The sequence below is a fragment of the Vanessa atalanta genome, chromosome 17 (assembly GCF_905147765.1).
Source record: "Vanessa atalanta chromosome 17, ilVanAtal1.2, whole genome shotgun sequence".
Classification (NCBI taxonomy): domain Eukaryota; kingdom Metazoa; phylum Arthropoda; class Insecta; order Lepidoptera; family Nymphalidae; genus Vanessa; species Vanessa atalanta.
The window spans coordinates 6,990,209-7,002,319 of NC_061887.1; the positions used below are offsets into that span (position 1 = coordinate 6,990,209).

The 12,111-nt window shown below is 35.3% G+C and overlaps 1 protein-coding gene across 2 annotated transcripts in view; it reads left to right on the top strand.

Annotated features, from left to right (window-relative positions):
* The window catches only part of LOC125070519 (tyrosine-protein kinase Src42A), a 63,762-nt gene extending 51,721 nt beyond the window's left edge, over positions 1–12,041 (top strand). For both annotated transcript variants that reach the window (XM_047680418.1, XM_047680417.1), the window contains exons 4-8: positions 5,075–5,402; positions 5,786–5,964; positions 7,646–7,802; positions 8,353–8,606; positions 8,735–12,041. In XM_047680418.1, the coding sequence (XP_047536374.1) occupies positions 5,075–5,402; positions 5,786–5,964; positions 7,646–7,802; positions 8,353–8,561 (873 nt within the window). In that variant the 3' untranslated portion in view covers positions 8,562–8,606; positions 8,735–12,041. The remainder of the gene's footprint in view (positions 1–5,074; positions 5,403–5,785; positions 5,965–7,645; positions 7,803–8,352; positions 8,607–8,734) is intronic.
* The last annotated feature ends 70 nt before the right edge of the window (positions 12,042–12,111 follow it).

Below are 12,111 nucleotides of genomic sequence, written 5' to 3' on the forward strand. Positions count from 1 at the left end.
AACTTTTATACATGTTTGTCTAATTTAAATAAAATTGTTCTTTTTTTTTATGACTTGCAATGCGATGAAACTATGGATCTGTAATAAACCTGTATTTAGAAAATAAATTATTCATAAACAAGTTAACGAATCGTGCTGAATGTTTTTTTTTTTCTTAATATATTTGGTAATCGTTCATGTGACGTGAAGGCATCGATCGTTTTAATAGTGATCCAATCTTGTACCTTTAATAACACTAGATCACTCACCCTTCAAACTTAGAAAGGTAGATATTGATGTTCATTCACTGAATAACTCATTTTTGATTGGCAACTTTATATTTATGCTTGCAAAAAAAAAGTACCAGTAAAAGTATTTTATCACGAGTTTTGCTAAAATCTACTGAAATAGTTTTATACATCAAACAAAAGCATCAATCAATATTCAAATTACTCACTTTCGAATGCTTATATTTCTGTTTAATTTTCATCATAAAAAGTTAAAAGTAAAACCTCAAGGAGTCTAGCGTGGCTTGATGGATGTAAATATGTTAATATTGACATAGTTATGCGATAACGTGTCGTTTTGATGTTGTGACGCAGTGTCTTATGTTAATATGATTTTATATATCGTACTTGACACTTTCAAGTTCAAAGAATTTTGCAATAATCTATTATAGAACTTGTTCTTATCAGCAACATCGTCTGCGTTGCACTGACCTAAATTAAATTATCACGACGCCATATAGCCTTAAACCCTGAAATGATGAAGTTTATACGCGTGAACATACTTTCGTAGTTTAAATAAGTCTCGGGTAGTTCGGTGTAACTATAACCGTGGATACAACAAGTATAATTAATTAAGTTTTGTTAATGATCAATCAATATCAATATCAATACTAAACTAATTGTTTAGTTTTTCTGAATTCTGATGCATATGTTTTCCGTGTAATGGATGTCATTGTATAAGAAGCTGTAGCCGCGCATCGTTCTAAGATAAACGTGTCCAATGATTAGTATAAAAAGAGGATTCAAATAAGAAACTCCGATGCAGGTTTCGTCAAGGTTGAATTCTTTTGGATGTTCTAAAACCTGCAGAATATTTTATACTAAAATTCCATTTGCAAATACAATATATTTTAATTTTAGTAACTAACTAAGAATTTATGTTTCTGTGCATATAACCCTCGAACATTTTTTGCATACTTTGCATGCTTGCTACAGAAATTTATCAATAACCTCAAACAAAAATACTTTTAATGATTGTAACATTGATTTTTGTTGAGGATAGAATAATGTACTCTACATTTTTATTTATATTACTGGAACTTGACATGATTACATTTTATATCAAGGGCTAATATAAGAATATGTTTGAAAATATACAATATAATAACCCGAAAACCTTACTAGTTCGATATAAAATTATGTTTGTATAACATAGTGTTTATATGTGATATGGCCTGTTTTGTAGCTTACTGATAGCTGTCAAAAAATGTAAGAAAAGCTGATCTCTGGAATAAATATATTATTATTATAACTTGGATTTTTGCTGGCTAGGTTTAAGACACGTGCCGACATCAGTTACAAAATAACTTTGTCCTTGTTTCGACACGTAACGTCTTATAGATTAGATTTTCACTGTTAAGTCAAACTCAAGCGATCTCTCGAAGTATATCAGTTCGGTACGTTTCTAGGATAATAAAATTACATCGTCTCTGATGTATATTTAGATTCACATTTCTCAACATCTATGCGGTTTCGAAGCCAATAACGGTTGCAACATCTAGTGTTTAGTAACGCAGTGCGAATTATACAAATGGAATCATTCAAAATATCCTATTACCATCTTAAGTCCGATTGGAAAGCTATTCGCCTGTATTGATTTTTATATTACCTTCGTCTATCGAGTTATAAAGAAAATAAAAACATAAGTGTAGAATGATTCATTTTTATATGCACAATAAACTTGTACACACGGCTGTAACAGGTTTCGCAATATGGCAGACCGCCATTGTGATGACGTCACAAAGCCTTTCTATGACTCGAAAAGCACACTTGTTTAAAACCAATTGACGCTTTTAGCTTGTAAATTATATTATATATGTACATAAATGTCTCGTAAAAAAATATGAAATAAGTTGATAGGTAATAAATCTTAGTTGTATTTTCCCAAACGACATTTGACCGTCTGTAAACGAATAAAAGTAATGAGTTAAGCTTTTTTTCCACTGTTTAGTATTTTTGATGAGAATCACAATATACTAAATTTAATGTAGTTGTGATGAAAATTAATAAACTCTTTTTATTGCACCATCGATGCATCCCGTATTAGACATAATTCAAATTTGTAATATTTGGTTAATAATTTAATATCCCACGGGACTTGCTCCGATTTATTTAATTAATATACCTTTTAAAAATATTACCATCTCTTTATTGTTTAGGGCTAAACAAGGATGGAAAATATTTCAATCCAGTAAAACTAAGAGAAATTTCTTAGAACAGAATCGACATTATTGTGCACATAATAATTTCTTAGATCAAAAACTAGTTGTTATTTAACAAATGGTCACTTTCAGCTGTCTGCAGTTTGACCAATCGCTCGACTAGCGGATGGTCGAGCTGTCGATCAGATGACAGGTGTGGTAGTCTACATACGTATAGGCATGTATTAACTGGTTAAACCGCTCGCTAAGCAGCTTGACGAAAGTCAATATTTGACTTCCGAGAAATTTTGGATTTCGTGTAGCTTTTACGGTTATCCGTTACTTTTACGGAGAATGAGATGCATTTTTGTTGAATACCTGTCTTCTGATTAATAAATTAATTACTAAAATTTTTTTTTGTTTGTTGTCCGTCGGTTATAATAGATTTAGATCTCCTGTGAGATCATACATAAAATGTACCTATACCAAAATATACAGCGAGTTTCGGAGAAGGTTTTAGTTATACGATAAATGCCAGACGCCAGACAACCTCTACTGACGGTCTTGCTTGTTATTTAAAAGAATCCATCTAGGCTTCACGCAGTTATCTCTTATCATATTAATTTATTTTTACTGACATTTCGTAGTAATGACATTTAGCAATATCGTATTTTTAATTAAGTGAGCTTCCTACTTAATCTATAACCTTCTTGTTGTTTATGTACCTAATACAAATATTTATCGAAATGGTTATTATATTAATATATGAACATTATTTAAAACAATAATGTCTTCCACGCCGTATTATCACTACAGTGGATTCTGGTGGACTATGTAGATATGTAGGAGTTAACTAAGTGTACAAATTTGTGCCCCCCCCCCCCAAATTCCTCACTCTTGCTACCAACAAAGATACATATCTCTACATAGTATAAAACAAAGTCGCTTACCGCCGTCATATACTTACATCTTTTAAGCTGCGCAACGGATTTTAATTCTGTTTTCATCATAAACAAAGTGATTCAAGAGAAAGTTTCATACGACTAATACGTGTACATTATTACGGTTGAAAAAAGCGTAGAATTTCAGTTTTCCAATGTGGAACGAAAAACACGAATCCTTCTTTTTATATTTGTTATTAAATCTAAAAGTTGAATATAGACTCTTATTGTATCCGTGTGAATACAGGTCGAGTAGCTAGTAAAATATATTATTACTAATACTATACTTTTAAACAAAGCTTTACGGGACATGGAAATCATCAAAACATGTTATGAACGGTATGTTGGTAGGTATATTTGGATTTTAACGAAGAACATTGCTTTCGATGAGACTATAATTACGATCCTCGATAACCTTCGATTACGAAAATTAAGACACACAATTATTTAATTGAACAGTTACAAAAGGATGTACATATAAGAGATTGGATGCGTTTAGTATGTTAATTGAACCCCTTTTATGCGTAAAAAAGAGAACGTAAACAGACCCGTTTCCTGACATAATCTAGGGCCTTCCCAGCAAAAGAAATCTGGTTATGCCAATTAACAAAAGATTTCTCATTTGATTAAAGTCTGGTAGCTTAAGCTGGGAATTCGGATCGTTTTCTTATTTACAAACAGGCGACACGCTCGCCGCTATTTGGACATGCAAATAACAGCCCGCGTCAATGTGACAGATTGTATAACGATTCGCACATTTTACATCAACTTAGGTTACCAAGCGACGGGCGTGATTACATCAACTTTGCTATTTACGATACTTTTTTTTGAATTTTTGAACATAAAACTTCAATCAAACTAATTTTCCGTATGGCCTTATAAAGGCCATACGGAAAATTAGTTTGATTTATGATTATGATTAGTTTGATTTGATAAAAAAATTATAATAACTTGAAGCAACAATTAATCGTTTAAATAAAGCCTTATTAAAAACCAATATAATTTCTTAGAATTATTAACTATTAATTTATATTATACAGACTGTTTCATGCAACTCTATCGACGTCAAACTTATTTTTGTATAAATCCCAGGCCTCGGGCTACCTCTGTCAAATAACATTATAATCGGTTCGATGATTTACCCGTGATGAGGTAATAAAGGGATTGAGAGAGTTATTTAGAGATTGGTCCGATATAATTTGCAATAAGTCAAACGTTATTTATCTCAGTTTAAAATTGATTATTATTGATTATTTATGACAGGAAAACGAAATAACATACATGTAGTGGTCGCGGTCGCTTGCCGCCGTCGCCACGAACCGCCGGTTTCAACTTACAACGCGTTGTGAATTAAAAAATACATGCACTTCTCAAATTACAGTCTCTATACGTCGCCTATCTGTCTGGAAAATCCTTTAATGTCACTCGATCAACGCACAATTTATCCTTTTTACGACCGTTGACACAATCGACCTGGTCACATAAGTAATTCGACTTTAAAGCCAATTATGTCCAATCCACTTCATAATAATTCAACGCGTGATGGGCTCTGAATACATCATTAATTGCAAGTAAAAGTTACAACCGATACACTGTACCGATTTACCAGATCTGTAGATTTATGGAAACTTCAACTACAATTTTAGTATCTATTGTTTCGAAACCATTCGCTATAAATTAAGTATCGAGTACATCGTTTTATATTTATAAACTGTTTATTTTATAGGTTGAAAAACCCGTCACAGAAGGACTTTCGCACCGAACCCGCGATCAGTGGGAAATCGACCGATCTTCTCTGAAATTTGTACGTAAGCTCGGTCATGGGCAATTCGGTGAAGTGTGGGAGGGACTATGGAACAACACGACACCCGTTGCCATCAAGACGCTCAAATCTGGTACAATGGACCCGAAAGACTTCCTGGCAGAAGCGCAGATAATGAAAAAACTTCGACACAGCAAACTGATTCAATTATATGCCGTGTGCACTCTCGAAGAACCCATTTATATCATAACCGAACTGATGAAGAACGGCTCACTCTCGGAATATTTACAAGGTATGACTCTTCTCTCATTCTCAACATAAATCTATAATTGTAATAAAAATAAATTAATAAAAAAACGAATCTATACAAATCTGGACTACGCACACATTCGTATTTATATTAGACTATTTTTAAATTACCATTATTAAAAAATATCCGTTAAAACGTGTAATAGATTTTCTTTGTCGTTACAAGAAATACACTGAGAAGTACTTGCGAATACGTGACGAATCAGACAAAAACACTTGTTTTTGTGGCCATTGAATGAGTAAAACTTTTGCAATATTAGTTGTTTTCCCCAATGTTCGACCGTGATCGTATTTTTTGTATACAAGTTTATTTATATTACAAAAATATTTTTTTATATAAATTTAAAACAATAATTTTTTTTACAGGTAAAGGCCGTGGCCTGAAGCTTCAGACTCTCATCGATATGGCGGCGCAGATCGCAGCCGGCATGGCGTACCTCGAGTCTCAAAACTACATTCATCGTGATCTTGCAGCTAGAAATGTACTCGTGGCCGAAGCGAATATCGTCAAAATTGCTGACTTTGGTCTCGCCAGGCTCATAAAGGTTAGTTTACTCCATAAATAAACCTTGGACTCCAATTCCACGGTATTCTAATTCGTTTCTGTGAAGAAATAATTACCATACCTATATATATATTTTTATGATGAACTATTTAAAAGTATAATAAAATCAAAGGCGTCATACCTTATCTGAAATATTTATCTCAAGCAGATAGCAATTTTAATTAGTTATTGTGAGCGCAAGGCCAAAACAATAATCACTGAGGAAAATCAGTACAGACATCGTTATTCTTAACAAGGTAAAGAAAACTAAGCAGAAGCCGTTCGTCTACAACATTCTAGCTCACTTCATTTCACTTTGAGGTTAATCACACTGGGTGGCAAAACCCATACCGCAATGTTTAGTGCCGTTAATAGATACCACAACTTTTCTACAAAGTTGTCCATAACTCAACTATTTACTTTTGCATACAGATGAATGAACACTGCAACATATTTACGATTTGCTATAATTAACAATAGTCCGTTCCAATGGAAGGACGAGTAGATATACGTAAACAAGTATGACCTTGAATCGACACGACATCATTGGTCGAGATCTGAAATTATCTATGGTATTCGTTTTGGATTCGTGAAAGAATGTCGAAGATGTTTTGAATGTCGGTGTATCTGTTATCGGACTCTTGTGTGTAAAATGAAAATGGCTATAAGTGTTGTATTATAAATACATTAACTGTTCCTAGTGCATAATATAGCAGAGCTATTAGAAAATCGCATAGAATATGTAAATCTAAGGTTTGTTTGTCTCCACTCTTGCCATTGTAACGTGCTATGGGATAATGTAGTGATCGTGTTGTTTTGAAACACGAGTTTAATGATCACGTTTTTATGATTTTTGCGTCACGATGTCGCCTCTTCTCTTATTATACTGATGTCACATCCACAGCCGCAGCCGTGATGTTGATAGATTCAACCTACCTAGTGGTTATTTTGTATAAAAGCGGTTCGTTATGTAAATATATAATATTGTTACTTATATCATTTAATTATTTATCAGTCAGTGTCTATCTTTATATTTCCTGTAATTAATATTGTATTGCGTCTCCGTTTAGGTATTTTATCTATTTTTATTAGACATTCAACGTCATTTTATTAGAAATTTGAAATAAAATATAGATAGGTCTTCCAGGAAGAATGTACACTTCTGATATTGTTCATAGTCAACAAAACGCTTTTTTAATTTAATATTTCTGTATTAATTAACAATAAACTTAATTCGAGCGAATGACATCAGAACGTAATTGGTCACTATTATCGATAGACCACTTAAAGAAATACATATTCCCTCCCACCATTAAATCGATAGCAATCATCGGTATGCAGGACAACGAAGAGTCCTTTACCCTTCTCTCTGAAATTATAACGCTCACGCACCTTTCAAACCAGATCATAGTAATACAAAACAATGTTCATTAGTAGAATACGAGTACATCAATTATTTGTTCGATAATATTTCTATTATATAAAATCCTCAAACTTGTGTGATTTAGAAAGAGTAATGATATTTTGTCGTTTCAAATTGTTTTAGTGATTGTGTGAAACGGAATCCGCATCGTTGTTCTTGAATTAAATAGAGTACTGCTTTTCATTTGAAACGTTTAAGTGATCTGTCTTCGTTAGAAGTTAATAAAATATCCAATAAACGTGTTAATTTTCCAATTTAGGAGGATGAATACGAGGCTCGCGTGGGCGCACGATTCCCGATCAAGTGGACCGCGCCGGAGGCCGCGAACTATAGCAAGTTCTCTATCAAATCCGACGTTTGGTCCTTCGGTATTCTTCTCACCGAGCTCGTCACGTATGGCCGGACACCTTATCCAGGTAGGAAGAATACGATCGTAACAAATATACTACCCATAAGAATGGCTTTTCGCCATTTTGTGACGTCATAGAACACACACACATACTCATAAATTAATAGACAGAATTTAAAATATGTAACTTCATCCCCTTCAAGTAGTTGTTCAGGGGTCATTGACTTTCAGACGATTCTTATTTACATGATTATCATTTTATTAATTGTCTCGGTTTTTTGATGTATAAAATTTATGTCGATTTAATTTAAAGACTTAAAATATTCAAATATCACCTGATGTGTATTTACCCGATCGTAAATGGTCACCTTCTACAGTTCAAAGTCAACGGTAATGTCAGTGTCACGGGAATGTTACGAACAATGCAACGCAGTTGACCGTAGGAGCTTAATTGTTTTATATTATACGTTTACAATTAAATATGACACTTTGAATCTTATTAATGTGCAACATTAATTATGTTTGACAATTACTATATTCACTGAAAGTCAACAATTCAAGACTACGATTGCTTCAAGTTCCGTCTAATATTTAAGTCACACGTCGCTCATTCGCAGGCATGTCGAACGCGGAGGTGCTGCACCAGGTGGAGCACGGCTACCGCATGCCGTGCCCGCCCAACTGTCCCGCCGCGCTCTACGACATCATGCTCGAGTGCTGGAACAAGGACGCTCTCAAGCGGCCCACCTTCGAGACCTTGCAGTGGAAGCTCGAGGACTTCTTCACCATGGACAACTCCGAGTACAAGGAGGCCTCGGCCTACTGAGCCAGGCCTTCCCTGCCGCCCCACCGACACGCACACGCGCATCACGTGAGTACATTTTTTGCTCTCGAGACTTAACGTAAATTGCATTTACTGGAAGCTCAAAAAAATTGACTGTGATTTTTAATTTGTTATCAAATTAGGTCAAATTTGTCACGTTAAACGTTCGCCCACAGACCCCTGGCCTTTATCACATGCCGCCGGAGCTGCAAATGCTGCACAGCAGCGCATCGATGCAACACCTGCAGATGCACCACGCGCTGCACGCGCACGCGCACCCGCACGCCCACGCGCACGCGCACGGGCCGCTCGCGCACGCGCACGCGCCTGGCCCGCTGCCGCACGCCGCCACGCTGGGCCAGCTGCAGCAGGCGGGCCTGCCGCTGTGCCACCGACACAACACGCTGTACCGCGCGCCCTAGACGCGCCCTCCGCCCGGCGCCGCCGCACGCAATCGCACCGACCCCCCCGACTGAAGAAACGTCGACGTCCTCGTGTGTTAACGACGTCTAGTTTTTATTACTCGCTCGACTCGAGTAGCCGAGCTCGACATTTAGTGTTTCAAATACGACTAATCTTGGATTCGACCGAATTTGTAATTGAGACGATTGCGTGTGCGATGTTCGCATTATACACATTTCAATGTAAACATTTTCGCGGACTCGATACCTTGTACCCCATTGTTGAAGTAGCCGATAAGTTTGTAACGATTAATATCGATTCGTGGGAAATAAAATTGCAAGTAATCTTATGATTGCTACATCAGATTTGGCAATAACCTTTAGAAGAGTAAGATAACTTTATGGATACATTTTTGAATCAGTACTATAATTGCTAAAATATTAATGAAATTAAAATTACATGGTTTGTTTTGCGACCGCTGCTCGATGCGGTGTACTGAATTTTATTGCTCCCGGATCGGTAGTAAGTTTAGTTAGACTGCCTACAATTTCTCTAAATGTATTTAGCGTACGATAGGTTAACTTACAGTTCTGTATCGAATAAGTCGTCGATGGACGTTCGCAGAAAATACGATTCCCTAGGTGATAAATACTGATTAAACGAAGCGTAGAACACGTGCCGCTTTTGTAAACGATTATCACGTTTGAGTTGAAACATACCCGGGCTTCTCGGCAGCGAAATAGAAATAGTCGATTGTGTTGACGTTCAGTGCAGTTTTGTCTGGATTAGCTTCGAATTAGTTCCACTTAGTTTCGGAACGCGAGGGCGCCCTGGTGGCGGGACGGGCGGGACGAGCGGGACGCGCGGCGCGGTCGCCGGGACGCGGGCGGACGCGGGACGCGGGACGCGGGACCGCATGTGTGCGTGATCAGGAGGAAATTTAGGTTCGGCAGGGATTTTATACTCATGCGTTTCGCATGACTCGTGAGGATTTATGTTCGAAGAGACGCATTATTATCGGATTAGGTATTTTCACCTTCGTATACCATTTTTAAATTAGAATAACGATATTGGTGATAGATGCCAAATAATCCTATTAAAGAACTGAATTTTATATAAATACATTATTAACTGTTCTGAGGGTATTTAGACTTAGGGATTTATTTATGTAATTTATACGCGATTAGCCGCTTCGGTACGTTCGATTAGAGACGAGACGTTTTATTTATACGCGCAATGCTGACGATGTATTTTTATTGAAGCGCGTGCGCAGTTTGAGTTTCCTATCTATTTATCGTAATCGTACTCTTCGTTAGGACGTAAACGAGTCGCATCGTGATGCGATCCCTCGATTGATATTTTATTTGTGCCAAGACTTTTTAGTTTAAGCGAAAGTGTAATGATGCCACAAATAATAATCTAATATAAATGAAAACACGACAAGTGAACTTAACTTCTTATTTAAAACTAAAATAAGACATAATTGGCCTAAGAAATTGATATTTTTGAATATTAGTAGGTTTTGTATCCTAACACATTAGATTTAACTTATATTTATAACGTATCGGGATGTAACTCGCCGATGTCGTCTACTCATTTGTTAAAACTGCACGTCTGTATCGTAATGTGCAATATTTATTGTTTAAACCCGGTGCTTAGCATTTTTATGTTCGGGAAACTCGATATGAAATTTCCTCGGAGCTTATTTACATCCTCAGAACATTTAAATGCAATTATTAGTATCGTTAAAGGCATAATTATATTGACAATTATTCCAATTTTGATGTCACTGCAAATTTTGCATATTGTTTTTTTTTTTTTTTTTTGAATATTTTCTCGCACCGTGTATATATAGTACAGAATGTAGTTTTGCTTATTAATGGTATAAGTGATATTAGAAATTTTGTAATAAAACAAAATACTGCCTTGTAGTTCACTTTCTTCCAACCATTCCAAACGAATCGCAATAATTTTAAACGAAATGTTATTTACAAAGAATTTCGATATAGAGATAATTTTATTATCATTTTGATAAGACAGAAATGGCGCACATAATATAGATTTCATATTTCATACAAGAAATGGTGCCTCGAAAGTCTACATTTACGTCGCAGTAGTTACTTGGCCATGTTTGTGAATGTATCACATGAGCGAGACGAAATTGAGGTCTTGTAATAAATGAAAGAAATCACTTTAATGTTTGACATGAACGCTTTTAAAAATATTTTACATGGAATAATATTGATTTATTGATCGTATTTTTGTAAAATTGAGTTTAACCGAACTTGTCTCGCTGATCTGATATATATAATTCGATTTTGGAATTCAACTGGTGAAGTGTTCGAATGGAAACGTAAATCAAACGATCATACATTTATGTAAATTTTATATTCATAATAAACGTAACTTTTATTCATACTGAATGATTTTATCTTTTTATAATAAACCCTAAACGACTATTTACTCTGTATTATTTCGTTAATTTATTTAGAGAACTCGGTTAAGTTATAGCTGTATAAAGTGCTTCGGGCTTCGCTTCTGAAGTTGCTTAGTTTGCTATCTAGGGCAATAATATATTATATTCGTATTTTAACTTTTAGTTAGCCAATTTTAAGTGTTACATATGAAATGGCGCCATCACAATGATTACGGAAGTCGAGTAGGTTAGGCTAGTGAGGGATGAGTGTTAGCTATATTGTATTTAGTAATTGTTGCTGTGTTACATGACATTGAGTGGTTTTCAGTACTGTACAGCCGTAGCGAGTAATTTGTCAGCGATTGGACGGTGAAATCGTAAAGTGCGACTGATGTTAGTTGATACTGTTCGGCGCGTGAGCTGTCTTATTACCTCCGAGTATCAATTAAAGCTATTTTAAGTTTCCCCTCCGGCCGGTGTTACACTGCTGATTGAACACCAATACTATTTAATTGATTTCCTTTATCCCCACGCATCCATTTCTAGGTGTATCATAATGTATGATTAAGAATTGTCAGTGTAATGCCGGTGACGTATGGTTATGATTATATTTCACTTATTTGTAAAGATTTTTTTAACACAACAATAAATATAAATGTGAAATATATCTCGTTTTATTATAAAATCCTATATACACATCGATAAAAGTAAGAAGATCAAATAAAAAACGTAATA